Source organism: Vombatus ursinus, unplaced genomic scaffold (genome assembly GCF_900497805.2).
Source record: "Vombatus ursinus unplaced genomic scaffold, bare-nosed wombat genome assembly UNPS02014830.1, whole genome shotgun sequence".
Taxonomy (NCBI): domain Eukaryota; kingdom Metazoa; phylum Chordata; class Mammalia; order Diprotodontia; family Vombatidae; genus Vombatus; species Vombatus ursinus.
The window spans coordinates 14,509,814-14,535,904 of NW_020954608.1; the positions used below are offsets into that span (position 1 = coordinate 14,509,814).

Here is a 26,091-nt window from a genome sequence, read left to right on the forward strand (position 1 = left end):
GAAAGGAAAGGAAAGGAAAGGAAAGGAAAGGAAAGGAAAGGAAAGGAGGAAGAAAGAGAGAAAGAGGGAATAGAAAGAAGGAAAGGAAGGAAGGAAGAGAAAAAGAGAGAGAGTGAGAAAGAAGGAAAGAAAGGAAGGAGGGGGAAAGAAAAGAGGAAGGGAAGGAGGGAGGAAGGGAGAAATAGAGAAAGAGGGAGGGAGGAAGAAGAAGGAAAGGAAGGAAGTTAGGAAAGAAGGAAGAAAGAAAATGGAAAGAAGGGAGAAAGGAAGGAATGGAGGGAGGGAGGGATGAAGGGAGAAAGAGAGAAAGAAAGAAATTGAGAAAGGGAGAGGGAGAGAGGGAGAAAGAAGGAAAGAAAGGAAGGAGGAAAGAAAGAAAGAAAGAAGGAAGGGAGGAAGAGACAAAGGGAGAAAGAAAGAAAGTGAAAGAAAGGAAGAAAGAAAGGAAGAAAAAAGAAAGAAAAGTAACCTATATATAATAGAGATCTGCAGGTTCATGTAGAATCTTTCTATTCTATTATGTATATAAATATGCTCATTTTATTTGGTATTTGTTAATTTCAAATTATAAGCAAAGAAAAAAGCAACTCAGAATGAAATGCAACTACACTATATACAGATTTAAAGCTGAAATGGGCCTTAGGTTCATTCAAGTACAGCCTTCTCATTTTACTGATGTATTAAGGAAAAGTAATTCCAGGACCCAGCACTGGAGAAGTAGGTAGGGGATCCCAAGACTAAATGCCTCCAGACCTTAATACCACTAGTTTAAGTCTCAGATATTGAATGGCAGACAACTTTAAAGGAGAAGGCATCCAATTTACAACCTCTCCTACCAGTTCTGACTTGGGCCAGTCTTTGTACCAACTCCTACCCTACTCCTAACCCTGTGTTAAAATGGGGACAGGAAAGGAAAGGGAGGGCATAGCTCTTAGAACGTACCCCAGCTACAAGAATGGCTAGCATCATGTCTCCCTTAGGAATAAAAATAGTTGGGAAACAATAACTAATAAAATATTTGGAGCTGTATTGTTAAAAGCCTTTGTTTCTGAGAATGAGTGAAAAGGAAGAAAAGGAGAAAAAGAAAAAAAGAGGTGGGGAAAAGCAGGGAGTGGCAAGGGAACATAGTAGAAAACGTAAAAATAATTCACTTTTTTCCCCTCCAGGCAGGACTAATGCCATTTGTTACAGAATACACTGATGGGTGGGAAGCTGTCAAACAAATTTTTATTCCTCCTTCTCTTCCCTGGCACCCCTCCCAGCGCAGTCCATAGTAGGGCATCAGCTATCCACACTTGTGCCCAGTAACATAGCTTTTCTGTCCATGCTTCAGTTCCCCTCTCGGGAACCAAAAATCATAACTGCCAAACCCTTCCCCCAGCTGCTGTTTTCCCACCCCACTGCATCACAGTGACCTCAAACACTTCCCAGCTTTCCCGCCAGCTGTCTAGGTCCTGGTCTAATATTACTGTGTCCAAAAGAATCAAAAGTCAATAACAGAAGAAAGAACAGTGAGCTGACATGCGCTGCTTACTGCCAGAAATTGAGATTTCCCAGTACACGCCAGCCTATAATTAACCGGAGGCACTGCCAAAAACAACAAAGGATCTTCAAGGAAACTCTGCTAAAATATTCCCTAGCTTTTAATTACATACGTATCCTTCTGTACTCCCTCCCTCTATCTATTGTGCTTGACAATCCTTCTGAAACCACTGGATTCCAGAGACGTGAATAGATGTAGTTCATGGGCAGGAAGGGGTGTGCGAGATGCCTGGTTCCAGATCGTAAGGCACGATTTACAATTTCTGAACACACTGACAAGCTGCCCTTGTGATGAGAAGGGAGCTGGTAGGTCCTAACTTCGGTGTCTGTGATCATTTGTAAGATGCCTAAGATGGACATATGGGAAATGGCGTGGAAGAGGGCAGAGAAAGGAAAAACAAGCATGAAGTAGACACTAATGCTTAATTTGATAGGGGCAAGATGGGGCAGCTAGGTGGCGCAGTGGATAGTGCTCCAGCCTTAGAATCAGGAGAACCTGAGTTCAAATCTAGCCTCAGACACTTGACACTTACTAGCTGTGTGAACCTGGGCAAGTCACTTAACCCCGACTGCCTTAAAAAAAAAAAATTAATAGGGGCATCAACTCCTCTACATCCAGTGGTTCCTATTATCTAATTGGATGTAAAGATAGGAAAAAGGAGCAGCCAAATGTGGGGAAAGGGGGGAATGGCCATAAGAGCTAAGCTGGTGAACAGGCCCCATAAGTTAAGCTCACAAACATACCATTTTGGCAAGGCCTAGAAGTTCACAAAAGTAAGAGTAGCAGTGAGGTGGATACAGCACCAGGCCTGGAGTCAGGAAAACCTGAGTTCAAATTTGACCTCAGATACTTAGAAGCTGTGTGACTCTAGGCAAGTCATTTAACCTCAGTTTTGTCATCTGTAAAATGGGACTAATAATAGCACCTACCTCCCACAGTTTTTGTGAGGGTCAAATGAGACAATAATTATAAAGTATTTATTTAGCACAGTGCCGAGTACATAGTAAGTGCTATATAAATATTAGCGACTGACGGGTTGAGGTAAACTAGATATTCTCTTCTGTCTTTAATACAGTAACTTTCAAAAGGTTATGGTGCTTGTATAATCTATATCAGATTGCTTACAACTTCAGAGAGGGAGCAAAGGAAGGAGGTAAAGATGGAATTTGAAACTCAAAACTTTAAGAAAAGAATGTTAAAAAATTGTTTTCACATGTAATTATAGAAAAAGATATTACTATTTATAGCCTAAAAAAATAAGGTTATGGTGCTACACAGAGTAGGCACTCATCAGTTCAAACTGAGCAGGGGGTCTCCCCTGTTCCATCCTGGACCAAACCTGTTAAGCTTCTTATAACCTTTCATTGTCAACCTTGAAAAGAGACAAGGTCATTCACTTTACATTTCAGATCACCACCAGGGCCTTACCTTCATTAGAGGTAACAAGATCTCTTCTGCCACTGAGGTTACTCCTGGAATTTCCTATAGTCAGAGAAAATTGTTAAATTTCCATTAACACCAATTCACCACAAGTTGAAGGTTGCTTGAAGTGCTTTTCATGCTTTGACATAGATGAGAGACTGCATCATTTGCTTTGAGCAGAGCTCAGGCTAAACATCATATAATTTTCTAATCTCTACCCAGAAGAAGCTGAAAATAGTTTATCTTTGAGGTCAGACAAGGAAATGTTCTCCCAATTCAGGATTAAAATAATTGACAACCTAGACTGCTTTTTAAAGAATATATATTTTAAAAGACAGAGAAAACAGTCAATTTTTAACATGGTACCGTGTACAAATTTTTTTAGTATATCAATTTTGCAAGCAAATGAGGTGGGTTTGGGGCAGCTGGGTGGCACAGTGGCACACTGTCCCTGGAGTCAGGAGGACCTAAGTTCAAACCTGACCACAGATACCTGACACCTACTAGCTATGTGACCCTAGGCAAGTCATTTAACTCCAATTGCCTTGTAAAAAAAACAAAAACAATAAACAAACAAAAAAAAAAGAGGCAGGTTACATTCCCTTCATCGAATGGTTTAGGAACTATACAAACAGGAAACATAGTCATAAAATCAAGAGAAAGCATTGTCTGTCTATAAAGATTCTCACTATTTCCTCTCTGTTCTTGTTTATGTTATCATATATTCATTAAAATTGTCCCATACCTGTGTTCTAAGGAACCTCACATCTTGAGTAAACTTTAACGGAAAATATTTGGAGCTGGAAAGAAGTAATGGTAGTCGTAGTAGTAGTAGTAGTAATAGCAGTAGTAATAGTAGTGGTGGTAGTAGTAGTAGTAGTAGTAGTCATAGTAGTAGTCATAGTAGTAGTAGTAGTAGTAGCAGTAGTAGTAGTAGTGGTAGTAGTAGCAGAGGTAGTAGTGGTAGTAGTAGCAGTGGTAGTGGTGATGGTAGTAGTAGTGGTAGTAGTGGTGGTGGTGGTGGTGGTAGTGGTGGTAGTGGTAGTACTACTACTACTAGTTGTTGTTGTATTAGCTAACTTTTATAAAGCTCATAAAGGGTCTGTGTTCAAATCCGGCCTCCCACACTTATTAGCTGTGTGACTCTGGGCATGTCGGTTAATCCTGTTTACCTTAGTTTCTTCATCTATAACATGAACTAGAGAAGGAAATGGTAAACCACTCTACCATCTTTGCCAAGAAAACCCCAGATGGGGTCATAAAGAGTCAGACAAGTCTAAAACAACTGAACAACAACAATATAGTTCTTACAATGTGCCAGGTACTTTCCTAAGAGCTTTATAATTATTGTCTCATTTGCCCCTCACAACAACCTTGGGAGATAGGTGCCATAATTAGCCCCATCAGACAGATGAGGAAACTGAAGCAGACAGTGGTTAAATGACTTACTCAAAATCACACAGCTAGTAAGTATCTGAGGCTGGATTTGAACTCAGGCCTCCTCACTCCCGCCCCAGCATTTACCCACTGGCCACCCAAATGCCTTAAGTACCTTAGAGAGCACCTAGATCAACTCCCTAATTTTACAGAGAAGAAAATGAGGCCTAGAGAGGTTAGTTCAAGATTATTCAGATAGTAAGAAGCAAAGATAAGATTTTTAATTTATGTCCTTGCCTAATCATTCTACCACGTTTCCTCTGTTGTTAATGGTAAGACTTCTCAGGTTAAAGCATCCTCTACCATAACACCTAAAGTAAAGAGCTATTCAGACATAGCTAGTACCTCATTATCATAGCAAACATACCACACAAGTTAATCCTAGGGAGACTAAACAATAGAATTCTGTTAAATAGAATTAAAACAAAAATTACAATAAAAGGTTTACTATAGAAATGTACCTCATTTCAAATTCCCCCCAAAAGTATGCTTTATTTTAATTACATGTCATAAAACTATTTTTAGTCCATTTGTTAAAAAATATTTTTGATGAAAGATTAAAAAAAACAATTTGGAAGTAAATATTATATACTACCAATAATAGTTGTCAATTAGAACTTAAATACTTACAACTGATATTACTGGCACACAACATTCTGGAGAAACAATGCATCCCAGTTTACAGGTCAGTTAATTGACCAATCAGCGGGAATTTCTTAAGGACCTATCTTCCAGGCACTGCGTTATGTAGTGGGAGTACAAGCAGAGCAAACACCTATACAAAATGTTCCAGTGGCTTAAGGAACCAAAGTGAGACAAAAGAATTGCGACAGAAATTGATCTATCATAACCTACTAGACTAATCTGGGGGATACTTTAAAAAAAAAGGCATTAAAATCTCACCATGGCTTCAAATAATTTATAATATTCCTACCTAAAGACAAGAGCAGCTAGGTAGAACAGTGGACAGGGTGCCAGACCTAGAGTCAAAAAGACTCAGCTCCCTGACTTCAAATCTGGTTGCAGACATTTACTAGCTATGTGACTCTGGGCAGGTCACTTAACCTTGTTTGCCTCAGTTTGCTCATCTGTAAAATGAACTGGAGAAGAAAATGGCTAACCTCTCCAATATCTTTGCCAAGAAAACCCCAAATGAGGTCACAAAGAGTCAGACACAACTGAAACAGCTGAACAAAAATTAAAACCTAATGATAGCAAATCTTATTATCTCTAAAACTGTTGGAGAATATAATAATAGTAGTAATTAGCATTTATGTAGCACTTAAAGGTTTGCAAAGCACTTTATAAATATTATCTCACTGTACATTGCCTCACAACAACCCTGGGAGGTAGGTGCTATGATTATTCCCATTTTACAGATAAGGAAACTGAGGTAGACAGAGGTTAAGTGACTTGCCCAGTATCATACAACTAGTAAGTGTCTGAGGTCACATTTGAACTCAAGTTTTCTTGACTTCAGGTCCAACACTCTTTCTTGTATGCCACCAAACTACAGCATTATCTTTCTTCTGTGGGTACAAAAGGCACCATATTCTTTGGCATCCTTACAAGTACAGTATTACAGTATTCTTTTTTATGTCGCCACATAGAAGAAAGGTGAACCTATCACTTCTGCTGTGGCCATAAACCAACAAATCTTTATTTATTGCATATTTACCAAGTGCCCAGGCAGCATTATGCACATTTACAAATTGAGGAAATAAGAGGTCAACCAATGTCTATAATTGCTAAAGACAAGCCATTTAAAGTAATACATTAGCCCTTAAACTGGAAAGTGGTTCTAAGTGGTTTTCTAAGCAAATTTCTTAGCATATGCAAATTGTGAAGTCACATTTCTTTTATGTGTATTATACTCTGACTTCTCATTTTCCCAGGAACGATGGAGGGACCCAGACCCTGACCAAGGGAGATATTAACTACAAACCATCATTCTCCTTTATCCACAGAAGCCAAAGGCTCTTTTCCCTAAGGCAATTCACTCAGATGACATCCAGCTAAGACATCTATATGTGAAATTATGTGGGTAAGTTAACCTCTCTCTGTTTCTCTGCATCCCCGGCACTGATAATGAGGTACTTTAAAAAAATCAGTTCTAACTAACAACAACATGGAGGGAATAAGTGGGGTGGATAGGGAAGGACAAAGATCACACATTTTCTAGCTTCCATGTGGTTTAACCTGTAAACTTCCTGTTGCATTGCTACAGATTCTGCATTTATTTTGAGATTGAAGTTAAATAAAAGGGATGAAAGGACAGAGTGGTAGGGGAAAAATTGCACCACACAGATTAAGAGGTTGGCAACTGTATAAATACAGTCTGAAGTGGAAAGAAGGGCTTTCAGAAAAGTACAAACATTAGGCCTCCACAAAAGTTTGAATAGTTTAGAGATTAACTTCTTTTCCATTTTGCTTCAAACATAGCTAGTATTTACTTTTCAGGGACTATTTTGATAGACTAAATCTTCTCTCCTCAAACTGACTCCCTCTTGCCCCATGAATCCAGTTTAAGCTACTTAACCTGGCATTTGAGGCTCTTCACAACCCGGACACCAAGTCAGTCAACAAACTCTAATTCAGTTAGAAATAATGTGTAGTAATGAATAGAGTGCTGGGATTTGTGGTCAGGAAGATCTGGGTGGAAATCCAGCCTCAGATACTTAATGTCTGAGCAAGTTACTTCATCTCTCTGTGCCTCAGTTTCCTCACATGTAATGAGGGGGTTGGAACAGATGGCTTCTACAGTTGCTTTCAGATCTCCGTCTACGATTCTATGAACTTTCTCTTAAGAACCTACTACATATAAGGCCCTGAGGAAACAAATGAAAAATGAAAACCAGTTTCTGCTCTCAAGATGTCTATTTTTTTTTGTTTGTTTGTTCTTTTGAGGTAATTGGGGTTAAGTGACTTGCCCAGGGTCACACAGCTAAGTGTCTGGGGCTAGATTTGAACTTAGGTCCTCCTGACTCTGTCCACTGTGCCACCTACCTGCCCTAATGTCTATGTTTTATGGGCATTTTCTCTTACAATTCCCTTCTGCACACTTTATATCCCAGCCAAACTAAACTATTCACTGTCTCCCATTCATGTTCCATAGAAGATAGATAATAAATGTTGAATGGAATTGCTACCTGGTATGGAAAGAGTGCTGTATTTTGGTTCATAGTGCCTAGGTTCAAATCCTATCTCTGTCACTACCAGTGTGACCTCGGGCAATTCATAACCTCCCTGTGCCTCAGTTTCCCTTTCTTGTAAAATGAGTGTTGAATTAGATGAACTTTGAAGTCCTTTCCAGTACTAATTCTAAGAATATTAAATGCGAAGAGTTAATATTAAAGTCATTACAATATTCTCAACTCCTTGGTTACCTCAAATGGTAACCTTTCGCCTTCTTTGCATTAATCTTTGGCTCAAAAACTAACAGTTCAGCCTTGACATATAAATTCAACAGGAGAAGAAGCAGGGCAGCTTTCAGACACAAATTTTTTAGTTGTCTAGTCCCACAAATCGCCAGTGTGTTACAGTGTGCCCCAAGAGAAAGAGTCTAACCTCTTCATTTAGATTTCCTGATAGGAAAAGGGTGCTGACAGGCAAGAGGAAAATGTTTGGTTGGATTGGGTTTGCTTTATAAAAGTTTCCCATCTTGACACTCCACCAATGGATGCATTTTTATAAGTTACTGAGCCTTATTCATTTGGGCCTTATCAAATTGAAGCTTTGGGAACTTTGGGAATGGATTTACATATGAAGTCTTTGTTAGACTTCAGGATTGCCTTATGGGACAAAAGAATACACAAAACAATAATGTCACTGGCACAACTGCTGAATGGCAGAGTGCAAGAAGTCTCAGAGCGTTGCCATTCCTACAGCTCCTCAGCAACTACAATGAAATCAAGTCCCATTGCTCTTAGACTAAGTGTATTATAAAAATGTCTTAGTATCACAGCCATTAGAAACTATGCTGACTTACTGTATTCCAGGAACGTAATGAGGAATGTGGAAGAAGTTTATCCATGTTACTTATATCCAGACAGAATTTCCAGTATAAGGAGGCTGGATGGATAAAAAAGGAGTGTTTAATAATAACAGTACAGAGGAAGCTGCAAATCATCAGAGAAACATATTTTCCACGGCCTCTTCCCCACCTCTAAAAACTGTCCAACATGTTGATTTTAGCTATTTATTATATTTTGAAAACTGTGCTCTTTTAGATCATTTCTTAAGTATAAGCTATCTATAGTTATAACTACGTAATATATATTACATAGTATATATAACTATATAATATAGAGTTATAACTATATAATAAATATATTTTAATGCTTGTTTTGCTCTGTGAATTGAAAATAAAATTTTAAAAATAAATATATATAATAAACATATTTTTTGCAAATTACTTGATGCTCACATAAAGCAAAATAACACAGGAATTTTATGCTATCTTTATGAAAGCAGCTCATGGCTATCCTAAGAAGATTACACCTTATAAAAAATCATTGACACAAGCTTCTGAACTAGGATCACATCTCATCGATCTCTGAATAGCTATTGATTGCCACCTAGTCACGGGAGAATGAAATTTAATTAGCCACTGACTACAACAGCCAAAGTAAAAACATTCCTAAGCATTAATACAACAGACTGAAGCATCATCAATTTACTGTGTCCCTGAAGCAAAAGATCAAATATTTAAACTGTAGTATCAGCCATACCTACCAATTAAAAATTCCTGAATAGGATCAAATGCATGACATGTCCACATGTTCTCAAAAATCCACTGAATAATCTTTAAAAAATTAAGAAGTTAAAAAAAATCTGTTGGTATTTTTAAAGGCAAGTCAACTTGTTATACGTATAATTTTAATTCATAATTCTATTTAGAATTTTAAAAAAAACATTTCTTTGCCATCTTCAAAGGCCCATAATGTAAGATTCTGTTAGAGGTGAAATTGTTTTGTAATTCATTCATTCATCCTGCAAGTATTTATCCTATTAGGCACTCCCAGGACACCATGACAAAGAAAAAAATAGTCCCTGTTCTCAATAAGCTTATAATCTACCAGGAAAATGAGGTACTTCTGATATATCTATCTAATAAATCCCCTTAGATGATTTCCAAGAGAGACTTGCTTTAAACTGAATTCCATGGTGTGACGGGTCTTGTTACATTCATATGATTTATGTCCATAGTTCTAGTATATTTCTTACATGGAGCAAATGCCCAGCCCCACTCATATCATAATCACCTTGGTCACACAGATTTTTGAGAACCTCATCATTTTATTGAACATCTAGTGTGTGTGCATGTCAGACAGTGATAGGCATATAGATATTTAATTAAGGAAAACGAAGATCTAGATTGTAGGCACATCTTCATGATTCTACTATTTAGTGAAGTTCAATGGAGGTGTTATAATTGGGAAACTTGAGAACAGAGTGGAGGACTATGGTAAGGAGAAGAGGCGGTGAAACACAACTAGCAGCTGGCAAATAAAAATAGCAAGTGTATTTTCAACTACTAAGAAGATTCACATGGGTTTGCTAATCCACGTCTAGGTTTTAAAATATAAGCTGCATTCTAACCTGGACTTCTAGGACTTTTGGATTCCTGCCCCATGCAAGCACACAGTGCAACACAGCCAACCTCTCATAGTCCAGAGGGCTGTTCTGTAGGAAATGTAATAAAGATGTTTGGTTAAAGTTCACTCTAAAGAGCTTTCCAGAGCACCAGTCCCAAGCCAAGGCCCCTGAGAGTGATTGTAATGGGCCATCAGGAATCAAGTTCATCTTTTCATTCTCTCCTAGGGAGGAAGGCAGGAAAAAAAAAATGGAATCAACAAAGGCAGAAAACCACCACCATCACTACCACCATTCTGCTGAACATGAGGTGCCCATTTTAAAAAATTGTCACTGTACCTGTGAGAAACAGACTATGGCACATCAAATCAGGATGCTGAGTGTTAAGAAGATGAAAGAAACGGCCAGGCAGGTAAACAGCCACATAATAGTCTGTCAAAAAGAAAAACACTATGTTTGTTTTGGGCAACCAGTTCAGGACCTTTCAGATGAAAATCAATTCAGGGACCTGGCATTAACCCCAGTAGACAGATCATTATTTTCGTAATCATTATCACAAAACCACAGACCTCTCTTTCAGCCCATCTTATCAGTTTAGAGCCAACCACTTGATGAAGATAAAGGCAACAATAATAATGATGGTTAATGACATAGTGCTTTAGACTTTGTGAAGCTCTTTACAAAAAATAACCTCATTTGAGACTGTAAGGTAGTTACAACAAAGGTATTATGAGCCCCATTTTACAGATGAAGAAATCAAGTGTCAGTGTTTATGCGCCTTTTTGACAGTTAAATCAATGGCCTTATAGCTAGAAAGCAGAGAGGCGTTTGTGTCAGGCCTCTCCCGACTCCAGATACAGCACTCTTGGGTGTGTCCAATAATTTCTTCCAAATTAACATCTCTCTTAGGTTCTTCTTTCTGTTGTGTTTGTTGTTGTTGTTGTTTCTTCTGGAAAACTCAGGTGAATCTTCTGAAATATCATTTGAAAATATAACTATGATTACTGACAGCTAGTTTCCTGCCTCAGTTTCCTCAGCTGTAAAACAAGAATTGTAGAGCCAAACAAGCATTATGCATCAGAACTACTTGGTACTGATTTAAAACACACACACACACACACACACACACACACACACACACCCCACACACAGAAATAGATCAGTAGATGAGGTAAAATCAGAAACAACTGAATTTTCCTCGTGTTTGATACAACCCAAAACTTAAAATTACTTTGGGAAGATGGTCCTATTTTATAAGAATATCTGGGAAAGAGGCAGTGAGGTGGCACAATCAATAGAGAGAGCACTGGCCCTGGAGTCAGGAGGACCTGAGTTCAAATGCGGCCTCAGACACATGATACTCACTAGTGAGTGACCTTAACCCTGATTGCCTCACCAAAAAAAAAAAAAAAAAAAAAAAAGGAAAGAAAGAAAAAAAAGAAAAAGGAAAAAAAAGAATATCTGGGAAAGCTGGAAAGCAACTTAGCAGAAATTAGATTTGGACCAACAAAGCATCATTGAGCAGGAGCTGAAAGAAACCTCAGAGACTATTTAGTCCAAACCTCTCATTTTAGATGTAAAAAAACTGAGGCCCAAGGAGTTTAGGGTCCTTGCCCAGGTCACACAAAGGGTAAGCGACAGAAGTGACATTTGAACTCCAGAATCAGTGATCTTTCCCTTGTACCATACTGCCTCTTAAGATCTTATACCACATACCACAAGAAATTCAAAATGGATCCATGACTTTTACATAAAAGGTTAAACAAACAAACAAACAAAACTAAAAGAGAACCAGATGGGATACCTTTCACCATTATGGGTAAGAAAAGAGTTCTTAACCATACAGAAGCAAACACAAAAGATAAATTAATTTTGATTATATGATATTAGAAAGGTTTTATTCAAATAAGTACATATAGAATAAGAAGGAAAGCAATTGATTTTGATAGGGGAAAAAAAATCTTTACAATAAATATCGCCGATGGGAATTTGATATTCAAGAGCTATAGGTACTTAACACACACATATCAGACAAAGATCCATTCCCAGCCTCAATGCATAAGTAGTCAAAGAACTTTGAACACTTCTCAAAAGAATGGAACTCTATTAACAAGTATGAGAGATTTCTCCAAGTAACTAATAAGAAAAACAAAATAAACAACTTGGAGACTTCATCTCACACCCAGCAAATTGGAAGATAGCAACACACTATACACTGTTGGTAAAGCTGTGGATTGCAATGCTCCCCCTCCTCCCCTCTGCAAGTTTCCCAGGCTTATTTCAAGATTTAGCTCAAATCCCTCCTTCTGAAGACCTTTCCTGGGGTTCCCCACCCCCACTCCCTCCTCCCTAACTGCTAGGACCTTCCAATTACTCTGTCTATATCTTGAATGTTCCTAGTCATTTCTGTGTTGTGTTTCCCCATTAGAATGTGAGCTCCTTCTGGGCAGGGACTAGTTTTGTTTTTCTTTGTATGCCCAGCACATTGCACAATGAGTGGCCCATAGTAAGAGTTATGACTCTGGAGAAGAGAGTGCGGCTGACAACTTGGTGCAGCTCTCCCTTCTTTAAAATCCAATTCATGGGCAAGTCATAACACCACCCTCATGATGTCATTGGTCCTCTTCGAGAACGAAGGATGAACAACAATAAATTCTTGTCGACTAACAATCTCACAAATGGTTATGAACCCCAAAGAAGCCAAAGGGAAAAAAGATAGGTTTCACATGTGCCAAAATATTTGTAGGCACATTTTTATGGTAGCAAAAACTGGAAGCAAAGTGGGTACCCATTATTTGGGGGATGAATAAACAAATTATGTTATATTAATGTAATGGGATATTATGGTATTGTAAAAATATCAAATATGAAAAGAGAAACATGGGATGACTTGTATGAGCAAATAAAATACAAAGGAAAATAAGCAGAACTAAAGGAATAGATTATAATAACATAAAAGCAACAAAAAAGGCAAATGAACCCAAAATTAATACAATTAATAATATTGAAACCAGATGACTGACTGGCTACACAAGCCAGATTGGCAGATGGAAGACAGACACATTTGCTGCATTGGATGGTTTTACTTGACTATCTTTAGACAAGGGAGTGTACAAGAGTGGGGTTGGATGGTGAATGATATACAGGGTGATGTGAAAATGAAGACTTTTTTTCATAAGAAGGAAAATGAACAAATTGTGGGAAAAAAACATCATCCTATACGTATCAAGTGCACCATGAGTGGAATTAGTTTTTAAGCAATTGCTATATCCCATATATGACACATTAATTTTATAAATACAGTTACCACTACAAGTAGTAACTTTCATTATTAAATCAGGCTGCCTTACCTCTCTAAGGGAATGGGAAAGAATGGAAAAGAGCTAGACATTAGACACCTCCGCCTTTATTTTTCCCTTCAGATTCTTCTACCCTGGACAAGTTGCTTAACCTCTTAAGGTTAAGGTTAAGGTTCTAGGCAACTCTCTAAGACTATAAGATGCCGAGAAGGTGCCAATCTGCTTTGGTTGAGAAAGTTTTCTCATCTGGGAATTCCTTTCATCAATAAAATAACAAGTCCAGCGTATCTTTGTCTCTGCCTCTCTCTGTCTACATGTGTGTATTTCTTGTGCCTGTGCATGTGTGTCACACACACACCCACACCCACACCCACACACACACACACACACACACACACACACACAGAGCCTCCCTAATTTGCCCAAGCTGGACAGGCAGCTCACTCACAAGCCTGATCCCACAGTTAATCAGCAGGGAAGCTTTCACAGGCTCCATATCCCATCTAGGCTGATTTGTCATTCTTTATGTAGCCTAATGACCCTCTGCTCCTGGAGACTGACCATATTGGTGCCAGACTTGTGTGGACACACAATCAGCTTTAGGTATTTCAGAACTCACCATCCTCTCCCTCCCCAATAGCAGAGACTAGCCTCATGTGCCGCAATGCCTAGCATCTAGCTGTTATTTGATCCCTACACTTCTAAAAAAAACACTCAACTTAATGCCAAAAATGTCTTTTCCTAAATTCTATATGATGAAAAGCCCCAAGATGAAAAGGTGACTCCAAATGCTCTATAAGTCTCTTATGGTCCCAAGAATAACATACACTGACTATATGATTCTATACTTATTTCCTATTGGCTGCTGGAGAACACCTTATTTGTTGCTAACATTTTTTATGTTACCCTTGAGAAATCAGAAGCATTCACAGTATGGTCCTTTCACGACTATTACTCTAAAATTACAGGAGGCCATCCAGCCCAGTTTCTAGATAAAAAGGAGAATGACTTCTTCCCAAAATGTTCCCAGCTGGTTAACCTCCTTCAGGGATTTGGCTGAGTCTTCATAAGTCAATGATTACAGTAGAAATAATAGCGGTTCTAAAGTGGCAGTGTAATTACAGAATTTAGAAAAAAAAATGCTCTCTGGAAGACTAGAAAATATCATCTACTTGACAGGAGGAAGGGAAATGACAAGAAAGGTGCAATCCAATCTCCTACCTAGATTAAGAAAAGTAATATTCTTCATTGATTGGTACTCCAGTGTCCCAACCTCAGCAGCAAAGGTCTTACTATACCCTAAGGAAATAAAATATGAGACCTACTTATGCAGTACAAAATAGATGACAATATAAATATTCATTAAAACTTCTACATAAGAAAGCTACTGCTACGTAAAAAACTATAAGCATTTTGTAAAATGTAATACAGAGTAGAACAATGGCATTTAGCTCTACAGTCCCATATTATCCTCTAAAACTCAACAATTCATTCAGCTTGTCTTCTGAGTATATACACAAGGAAACAGTTATGGGGGGGGTCTCATAACTCTTATCTGTTACTTAGCATTACTGTAGGTCTTAGGGAATAAATTTGGGAGGGATCATAAAGAAGACCCAGGGAATAAAGGTAACCTATGGCAACCATAAATCCTGCATTTTCCAAGAAAGGGTTTTAAGAAAACTTTTTTAAGAAAAGGAAGTTAGTTTTATCAAGGCTTTGCAAAAATAATTTTCTTGTTAGGCCATATCCATGAGTTGAAGGACATGTACATATATTCCATTATTCACTGCTATCTATAGTTGATCCTTGGTCAACAAGACCCTATAAAACTATTCTCTTCTTCCCCCAAGGGTCTCACTTCTAGTCTGGCATACCATTCAACAGAAATCACAATTATACTGGGTTTACTAGGTTTCATTCCCCATTTTCCTTACCCTGATGTTTCAGGTGATTCCCTCATTATTGGTTTTAAATTCTAAAATGTAATTAAGTTATCAAAAACTTTTCCCATAGCTCTAAACCATAAAAAGTAAAGTCATTTTATTATTTTAAATATTATCAAATACATTGAGGTCTTAATTTGCTTTTACTCTTCTATTATGGAAATATTTTTTTATCTTGGAAAACTAAAAAGAATTTTTTTGTTTGTTGGCAATGACTTCAAGGTTAAGATGGTAATATAACTCTTGCACAATGGCTGGATCCAATGCAACCGTGCAGATAAATGCAAAAAGATTTACTAAGATCTACTCCAAAATTATTTTAATTCAACCCATCATTAGTTAGCCATAACTTGTACTATGTACAGGATATATAAATTAGTAACGTTCCTTGCACTGATTCCCCTCTAAATTGATAGTTGACAGCTAGATATACACTTGTCTTCTAAATCAATTTAATGAATGCATTTTTGGACTAGGTTTCAAAAATGTCTTGATTTCCTGACTTTTGTGCCACAGATTTCCTACCTGTTAGATGGAATAAACTGATCAATTTACCTATTATATACTGGATGATGGAAGAATCCATTTTTAATTATAGGTGCTAGGAACTAGACCTGTGATTTCATTGATAAAGAGAACTCCCAGGTGAGGAAACTCCCTTTCCCAATGCAGGCTGGCACCTTCTCTGAAACTTATACCCTAGAGTACTAGAGTCCTGAGAAACTGCCTAGAGCCACACAGCTAGCATGTGCCAGATATGGGACTTGAGTCAGGACCTTTCTGACCCTTGAGACCAGCCTCTATCCACCATGGGAAGCTGTTGGCAGCATTCAACTTTTTATTGTTGCGTTGTTTCAGTCATGCCTGACTCTTTGTGACCCCAGTTGGGGTTTTCTTAGCAAAGATACTGGAGTGATTTGCCATTTCCTTCTCCAACTCATTTTACAGATGAGGAAACTGAGACAAACAGGGTTAAATGACTTGCCAGGGTCACACAGCTACTGAGTGTCTGAGGCTGGATTTGAACTCAAGATGATGAGTCTATCCACTATCCCAATGTTCCAGCCACTGTCACCTAGCTGCTCAAATGGCATTTAACCATAAGGGAGTAAATACTAATAAATTTGGACTCTCTTTCTGAAGAACAGTAATGTTATTAGCATGACTTGTAGGCCCAAGATCTGAAGAAACATTATTCTAGTCCAAAAAAAAATTATGCAAGGCCAAAGTATTATTAACAATAACTAAATATTCCTTCTTACTGTACTTCAGAGAACTGTTATTCATTAATACGAAAACTACCAACACTGAGAAACTAGAAAACACTGGAAAGGCTAAAAAATGTGTTTATAATGAGACTTTTTCAATCTACCCTCAAGGTCCTCCTACTATTTTGGACAAAACAGACAAATAAAAGTAAAGTATAGGCCAAAAACAAACTTGCAGTCCGCTGGACCACACCTAGCTCTGATACTTACTAGTTACTAGGAAAGTCATTTTAATTCCACGAGCACCACTTTTCTCATCTGTAAAGTGGGAATAAGAATAACTACCTCCTAGGGGTGTTGTGAAGATATAAGCCTTAACATGTTACACAAGTGTCTATTATTATTATTATTATTATTTTATGTTTTCCTCCCTCCAAGCCTTTTCTCACATTTTCCCCCTTATCCCAAAATGCCTATTCTTATTCCAAATATGCTATGCAAGGCCCATCATTAATAACTACTTCTTCCATGAAGGTTTTTCTGATCCACCATCACCTCCAGTCTCTCACAAAACTGGAAATTATTATCTTTCCTTCACTTCTCAAAGTTCAATGTCCTTTTTATATTTAACATGTTCTAACCGATGTTACATTTATCAATGTCATCACCCTATGCCAAAGTGAAATAGATAGATGTAAAGGACAGATCGCTGGGCCTGGGGTCAGGATAAACTGAGTTCAAATCCAGGCTCAGACACTTACTAGCACTGTGACCCTGGGCACGTCACTTAGCCTCTGTCTGCCTTAGTTTCCTCATCTGTAAAATTGGGATAATAATAGCATCTACCTCCCAAGGCTGTCGTGAGGATCAAGTAAGACAATATTTGTAAAGTGCTGAGTACAGTGCCTGGTACATCATGGATGTTTAACAAATGTGTTCCCTTCCATTTAATTTGTAAACTAACCCCTTGAGGTAATCTAACTAAATAATCTTAGTGTCTCCTCTAGAGTCTTGGGCAATGCGCTGCACATAGTAGGGATTTAATTTATTCAACAAACATCCAGTTAAGTACCTTTATGGAGGTAAAACACTGAATATGTAACTTGCTCCTGAGCATCCGATTTCTTGTTGTAACATACACACAAACTTCCTAGAAAGGAAACAGTAGACAATGATATTACAAACAGATTTGTATCCCCAAGAATATACAGTTAATCAGAACTACTTGAAGTTATGCTTTTCTAGATGTTCTCTCATTCTATAGACAAATACCCTTTTGTTATACTGAGCATCTCTAATCTGGGCAGAAACTATCAGTTAAATAACCCTTAGCTGGAAAGAAGTAAACAGACATCCAACCAACAGTATGTTGGAGCCAGCTGCAATCAGCTTGTAAGAACTGATTATTAAATTTTAATTATAAGCATTTATACCTTGGAAATAGGTATATGCTACAAATCAAGGCTTGATTTCTTGTTTCACTGATTTCTAGACTTAAGAAAGTGATGAAGAAAATGTTAATAACGCAAATTAAATTTAAAAGGGTGTTGTGTATGTATTTTTTTGAGAACTAGTTTTTAAACATTTACCAGCACACCACTGCATACAATCTACAAATTCAATTGTTTTGATGAATATTAAGCTAGTTGATGGGTTTTAAATATAGTTTACAGCTTTATATACGACTATCTCTTGGGTTTATTTTTACATTTTCATGTTTGTGCTGCATCCATCATTAGACTACATAATGACTGAGTTCATGTTTTTCATTTCCTCTAACTTTTCACAATGCTTTGAATAATGCTTCACACAAAGAGTGAATTCAACAAATACTGTGAACTGACACATGATTTTTTTCAAATCCTGGAAATGATATAATTCTATTCTCAGTCTGAGAAACAAAAAGATGAATTTGCACTATCTGCTTCTATACCACAACTCATTAATCTTATTGGAGGTTTTTTCCTATTATTTTCTTCTTTAAAAAAAAAATCCACAGACTGAATGCCTTGTCCAACAACTGAGACTTTTGTTCTCTCTTTATAAGCAGACTTCACTTGTGTGATGTTTAGGTACTTCATTTAAACTGAAACACTTACAATTCCGTGTTCATATTCTGTATTTTAAAGTTACATTTGCACTCACAGGCCCTATGCAATAGAAAGCAGGAAAGTGCTTATATTCTCTCTGACCTGGTCACCAAAGGAACTCAAAGGCTCCCACACCCTTGCCCAAAGAGAAATGCCTTCAGAAGAGTGAATTGCCTTATGTCCTTGATAAGAACATTTTAAAAGTTCGGCTTATAACTTACGTAAATGGTTAAATAACAGACACAAATTTTCCATGAGTTGTTAAAAGCCATTCACAAGTATGTAAAGGAATTTCTTCATCTGTAATATGATTACAGATTAAAGCAAAGCATTATATATTTCTTAGCTGGAAGGGACCTCAGACTTCACCTAATCCAACCCATACCTGAAAGGATATACCTTGACAACAGGCCAGACAAAGGATCATGCAGGCTTTTCTTGAAGGCTCCTCTAAATAAGTCTGGCCTCATTACTGCCCAAGGCTGTCCATTACAGCTCTAATTGTTAGGAAGCTTTTTATCCTCGTCCTACCCTCTGGGATCATGCAGGATATGTCTACCCCATTTTCCATATGTCAACTCTTCAAATAATTTAAGATACCTCATCTCTACTCAAGGCTAAATATCCAGTCTAACCAGTCCTTTTATGGTCTCAAACCTCTTCACCAATAATGCACTTCCTAAAATATAGTTCCCAGAACTGAACACAATGCTTCAGACGTGGTTGGATCAGGGCAAGCTACATGAAACTATCCCTTCCTGTGTCCTGAATACTATGCCTCTCAATGCAATCTAAGAATTTTTTTTGCTTTTTGTTTTGTTTTTACTGCCATGCCACTTGGTTGACTCATATCAAACTTACGAAACACTAAATGTCTCTGATCTTTTTCACATAAACTGTCATTTGGCCACAGCTCCTGTGCTTGTAAAATTGATATTTTTAACCCAAGCATAGGACTTTGCACCCACCTCTAGTGAACTTTATCTTATTAGATTTATCCCACTGTTGTAAACTATCAAGAACTTTCTGGATCCTCACCCTATCACCCAATGTGTGAGCTATCCTTACTTTGGGTCATTTTCAAATACAGGAATGCAAAAAAATGTAGTCATAGAGTGTAGAAGTAGAAAGCTAAAGTTAGACGTTTTACCTTTGAATCCCTAATCCATGAATTTGCTACCTGCTCCTTTCTATTCTTCATAGCCTATGTCATTTTAGGAATTCAGCTTTTATCCAGATTTACAAAGCCTACTGATTACTTGTGACCACCAAACCTATTTTTTGAGCTTTGCCCAGATCCTTCCCAATAGTTGCTGCAATGCTACACCTCCCCCCCACACCCATCCCTTTTTTGTTGCTGGGATATTCAAGGAACCCAAAGAAGTGAATGTTTCACACTTCTAATTCTTCACCAATAACATATAATGACTAAGTCCTTATACCATACATACTACCTTGAGGTAAAAGAAAGAGAACAACAAGAAAAGATGTCCAAATACCCTTTCCTTAATCATTATGTCAAAACAGATATTTGAGTCAAGTTCCTGTTTACAGTATGGCAATTATACCGATGTATTACAGCACCAGGAATCTCCAAATAATTCTGCATTTATGCAATGCTTTCTTTTGCAAAGTTCTCAAAAATCATTCTCAAAAACCATTACTCTTCTCATCATTATTCTGAGGCAGGTCAGAAATTTGGAGTGATATTAAAATGTGACAAAAGGAAAATATGCTCAATGAAAATTCCTCTAGGCTAATTTTTAATATTAAGTAGATCTAGATCCATTGAGTAGGTCACAATCCATTCCAATAAACATTTATTTTACACCAACTACATAAAAGGCACTGGGGAGACAAAGACAAAATAAAAACTAGTTCTTGCTCCCAAGGAGTATATATTCAACTCAGGATACAACATGTACATGGAGAAGTATTACCAGGATAATTTGAGAGGGAAAGAATATTAACAACTAGAGGGAAATATTGCTGCTTATCACTACCACAACGGACGTATCACATTGGTGTAATTACCATACTGTGAACAGGAACATGACTCAAATATCTGCACTTACTTAATGACTAAAGGAAATGGTATTTGGACATCCAAAATCACAAAGCTACCACAGGGTGACCCAGGATGGTCAGTTATGTTAATCTACCATAAATTTGCTGTTCATGAAAAATTTGAGGCAGGGAGAGAAGTCATACTTTGAGAGGCAAGGCTTTTTGACGAATCTCTTGCACCTTGTGAATGTGCTATAAATTCCACTGATGGAAGGGATCAGGAAAGAATATCAAAACCAGCCAGCTATTAGGGAATAATTTTTTGACAATAAGAACTTAAAATATCAGTTTTTCATAGGATATAATTTGGAACAATTATAACAAGATGCATAAAATACCAAAACACGAATGTAATTTCTTACCCAGGAACTGGAGAACCAATTTTATGAGAATTAATAAAAGGAAGCCCTTTGAATTTTGTGAAAGTGATATAGGATTGGAGTTCTTTTCTATCCATCCCTCTCCCGTAGAAGGTGCCTCAAGAGGGATTTAGTCAGCAGATTATTGGCTATTAAAATAGACTCAGTTCTTAGTCAAATTTCATTTTAGAACCAAGTACTTTAGAGGAAAGGAATGAAAGTTTCCTCCCTTCTGTGACTAGGGAATTTATCTTCATTCGTGTGCATGCAGAGAAGAATTAAGCTTATTATTTTGTAAATAATGATGCTGCACTTGGACATGATGGACCAGACCACCTGTTTTGTTCCATCCTTCTCTAATTCGCCATCTCTCAGGAAGTGATTTTTTTAACCACATGTACAAAACAGGTCATTTGAAAAGGCCTTCTGTGAACCTCTGAACCTACAACTCATCATATAATTCCCTTGGTAGGAAAACAAAAGTGGATTCTCAGAAGTGCTTGAACTTAGCCAATCTGGAAGCATCCCATTTGACACAGGCAGCATTCTGTCTCCAGAGTTGTCTGTGGAGAACAGGGCACATTTTCTTCTCTCACAGACACTGATGAGAGAGGAAAAAGCAGACTCATTCACAGCTTGTGCCATCTAAACTTATCAAGCATTCTACTCAATATGACATGGCATGTAGTAGCCCATTTATAAAAACATGCAGTAGACAATGAAAATAGAAAAGTGAATCAGAAAAGCACCACCTCAGAATTCAAGAAAGAAAGAACAAACACATCACAGAGGTTATTTTTAAAGGAACCATAGAAAGCAGTTTAACTCCACACACTGCTGAAAAGCAGGTGGTAAATTAGTCATCCAAATAAGGAATGCTGAGGACAGCTAAGGGACTTAACTATTTACTCTTTAAAAATACAGCTTTTAGGCAGATGTCTTTAGGATGGTTTCTCCTCCCTTTTTCATCTCCCTTATTACATATACACAAAAAAAACATTCCTTAGCTTTCCGACATTAGGCTGGAAGAATCTAAACAATGACTATTCCAATACCATGCCATGATCATAGGAAAAAAATGCGTAACATACTTGATGTCTATCATACATTGGGTTTTAATTATGGCATGTATAAAGGTTGAATTAAGTTGTACCATAACAAGAATACTTCCCCAAAATGCAACTATCTTTCATACTCTTTTGACAAACTATGTGGAAGTTTCTAACAGTTGAATTAAATATCCAACACCTTAGAAGGAATGAATTGATGAAAAAAACATAATCAACATTGATCATGCTACAAAGCACACTGTCCTCATCACTAGAGATACTAACAGAAAAGCAAGAGAGTCCCTGAACTCAAGGACCTCAGACAATACATATAGAAGGGTTCAATTACAAGGCAGATGGAAAGGTCCAGTGGTTTGTTGGCAAAGCAATGGTAATGCATCTTCCATTGGTGAAACCATATTCTTTTCTGATGTTGAGCCACCTGACAGTGTCAAGGTCTTTGGTGACAAGATCTTTTTTTTTCTGAGTCTTTAGTAGGGATGACTGCTGCGTAGATGGAAGTTACAGATCTTAGAGAGGCAGTTACCAGATCTCATTTCTACAAGGATTGCTCCCTTGAACAATGACTGGAAGGACTGAGACAAAAATAGAGTTGGTGACCTGGGGAGTGTTATTGCTAGGGTTCTTGGGCTTACCAGCTCATTAGTAGCAGTTAGTTACCAGCTAATGCTGGTAACCAGTTGATGCCCATCTCTACAAGGGTTGTTTCCCTGGATAATGGCTACAGAAGCTGGCCTTTAGGGAAATAAAGTGGGGAGAGGGGGCAATGTTACTAATACTGCTAACAATTTGTAGTAGCATTTTTAGAACCTTCATTTAAGTCTTATTCCTTTGGCTCATCATGTATGCATAGTCCTTGAAGATGAAGCCAGTGAAATATAGACTCTGGAATATCCTGCCAGGATGGAAAGGCAGCAAGAACAAACCTGGTGAAAGACTGCATGTCTTGTCAGAGGATCAAACTGGCTAAATTTTGAGAGGCTCATCAATGGGTCAGTTACAAGGTAATTTTTTTGGGGGGGGGGGGCCACAACAGAAATTCTCAAAGGCCATTTACTGAGTTATAGAGGGATTTTGAGATTGATGTCAGTGGAGGGAGAACTCATACTGATAAAATTTCAGATCCTTAAAGATTGAATAAATGTCTCAGAAAGTTTGAGAGCACTATTTATTAAACATAGGCACTTCCATATAACATTGGCATTAGGATAAAGGGCTAATACAGTATGACAGACTTTCAGGGTTAGAAGAAATCTCAGAGCCCATCTAATCCAACTTCTACCTGAACAAGAATCTATGAAATAATGCCTATAAAGTGCTTTCCAAAACTTACAGAGTTATATGTGTTAGCTTCTATTTCCTAGGGTATTCCTTTACAACATCACTAACAAGGGGCCATTGGACTCTTGTTTGATGACCTTTCCTGAAGAAGAACTATCTCCTGAGGTAGCCTACTCTACATGTGCATAGCTCTGATTTTTAGGGAGTGTTTCCTTGTGTCAAACCTAAAGATGCTTTTTTGCCACTTCTCTTTGTCTCTAGTTCTGCCCAAGCAGAATTCATTAAACCCCTTTTCTCATGACAGACCTTCAATTGTTTGTAAACAGTTAGAATGTTTCCTGCAAACTATGTTTTCTCCAGGCTTAAGATCCTCAGTTCTATCACCAAACTTCAGGTGTCAAGATCTCAAGGCTTTTTACTATTCTAGTTGAGAGCATCTCAAGATGCTGTCTAAGTTATCTATCTCCTTCCAAAAAGTTGGCCCCCAGAAATGAATACAACTGTGGCCTGAGATGGGTAAAATACAACAAAATAATCACCTCCTTAATTCTAAACAGCATGCCTTTCTTAAGGTGGCCCACCATCACATTAGCTATTTTGGCTGTCACATCATACTTTTGACTTATATTGAGTGTGTAGCCCACTAAAACATTTGGTTTTTCTTAAAAAGTAATGCTGAGCCAAAGCTCCTACTTCTTTACTTGTGAAATTGATTTTTTAGCCTTTGTAAGAAATGTAAGACATTTACATTTTTCCCATTAGATTTCATCTTGTTATTTTTTGAAAACCACAAGTCAGCAATGTGACAATTTTTACAGAACTGTGGTATACATATATTATGGTTACTAAAAGCAGAGGTAAAGATAAATCTGGTACTACCTGTGTGACTGGTAAAAACACGTAGATTCAGATCTTTGGATAGCATTTCTCGGTTCTGAGAGTCTTCACACCCAAAATTCACAAGCCTATGAGCAAAAAAAAAAAAGGAACAGAAAATATTGCAAACAGTTTTACAAAATACACAGTGTTCCTTCCTGCAAATTATGGATAGTCACTGAAATATAACAGGGATAAGTACAGCAGAAAGAAATCAGGGGCCCTGGGTTCTAATCTCAGTTCAGTCATGAATAATCTCTGTGACCACTGTGGGCAAATCACTTAACAGCTCTGAGCCTCAGGTTTCCCACACTCACTTTATGAAATAAAGAACTTGGTCCAAAGGATTGATCAGGTCTCTTCTAACTCTATCACTCACTCATTCTAGCTTTATCACTTCCTTCATCCTAAGCATCTCTGAAGAAGCAACAGTACACTGCTCTGATTAACTTATTTATGCATAAGAAGGAAGAATGGAAGAAAACAAGCATTTATTAAGTGCCTTCTATATGCCAGGCACTGTGCTAGGACTTTACAAATATGATCTCTTTTGATCCTCACAACAACCCTGGCAAGTAGGTGTTATTATTTACATTTGAGGAAACTGAGGCAACAGAGATGAAGTGACTTGCCTAAGGTGACACAGGAGTGAGCATCTGAGGCCACATTTGACTTCAAGTCACCCTGCCCCACCCCAGTGAGCCATGTAGTTGTCTCATAAGAACGGGAAAACGGTTTTATTTTAGAACTTAAAGAAAATACCCAGTGACAATTTCTTCATAGCAGTTTATGTCAATCAGTGAAAACATTCATGCTAAATTACCTCAGATGCTTTTTAAAAATATTTCACTCCTTTCCAGATACCTCTTTTTTAAAGTATGCCTATCTTTAATAATTATTTAGAAACAGAATTACAACTTTCTCACTTCGTGAGGAAAATGATGGGTTGGTTTTTCACTTTTGATGTTTTTTTTGGGTCCATATCTCTTACTTATCTTCATTCAAACATTTAAAAAAAAAAGATTTCCCAAAAGACAGTGAATAATATTATGGGGTTTATAACAAGGGGAAGAAGTAACATAAAAGGTTTTTGGGTAGTCCTCACAATATTCTTAACTCTATCTGTCTTTTCTTTCTTCCCTATGATCTGACTCAGTAATAGTGGATGGGTGGGAATGTTGACTTTCAGAATGAAATCATTTCATTTGCATAGAACTTCCTTTTATTAACAATAGGCAATTGTCAGTGAGTTAACACTCTATGACTTCTCGAAAAAGAAGATGAATTTTCCAGTGGAAGTAGCATATCTAAAAGCCAGCATAGATGAGATTAATTAATTCCCAAGAAAATAGTACATTATTGCCAAATGGAGAAATCTGAGCCCCAAAATAATTAGATTACCACTTTGTTTTTCTCTAAAGGCCTAGTGGTTCCTGTTTCTAGCGGATGCTGCTAAATACAAGTGATTGTGGTATTTTTCTTCTCACCCTAACATACAAAATAGACATTGCAATAACATGCAAGATCAAAATGCCAAGAAAAAAGGAGAAAGAAATTATCTTCATGTTCTGACTGAAGCAGAACTGAAAGTTCTCGTATGGTTAAAAAAAAAAAACCTACTACCAGCAAGATGTAATTCAGATTAGATTTATCATGATTCTAATTCAGAGTGATGGTTCTAGTATGTGTAGGTACCCTTGTGTAAATTCTTTCAAATGTCTATCATATCTCCTTCCATCACATGTACATTCATGCCATTCTATCTTCTGGGTAAAAGAGAAGATAGATTAAAAAAATGAATAAGAGCTAGGAAAGGCATTTCCATGCTCTAGGCTAGTTTGGAAAATTGTGCATACACACGCACACAGTGTTGGTGCCTAAAAGAAGAGTTCAGCCTT

At 37.5% G+C, this 26,091-nt stretch overlaps 1 protein-coding gene across 2 annotated transcripts in view; it reads right to left on the reverse strand.

Annotated features, from left to right (window-relative positions):
- Positions 1–26,091, reverse strand: part of GSAP (gamma-secretase activating protein) — a 112,651-nt gene that overhangs the window by 45,718 nt on the left and 40,842 nt on the right. Inside the window, exons 12-19 of one of the 2 annotated variants that reach the window (XM_027838686.1) lie at positions 24,197–24,282; positions 17,523–17,600; positions 14,518–14,595; positions 10,337–10,429; positions 10,004–10,221; positions 9,137–9,206; positions 8,391–8,473; positions 2,972–3,025 (exon numbers count right to left, since the gene is read on the reverse strand). In XM_027838686.1, the coding sequence (XP_027694487.1) occupies positions 2,972–3,025; positions 8,391–8,473; positions 9,137–9,206; positions 10,004–10,221; positions 10,337–10,429; positions 14,518–14,595; positions 17,523–17,600; positions 24,197–24,282 (760 nt within the window). The remainder of the gene's footprint in view (positions 1–2,971; positions 3,026–8,390; positions 8,474–9,136; positions 9,207–10,003; positions 10,222–10,336; positions 10,430–14,517; positions 14,596–17,522; positions 17,601–24,196; positions 24,283–26,091) is intronic. The other variant, XM_027838687.1, reaches the window with a different exon arrangement.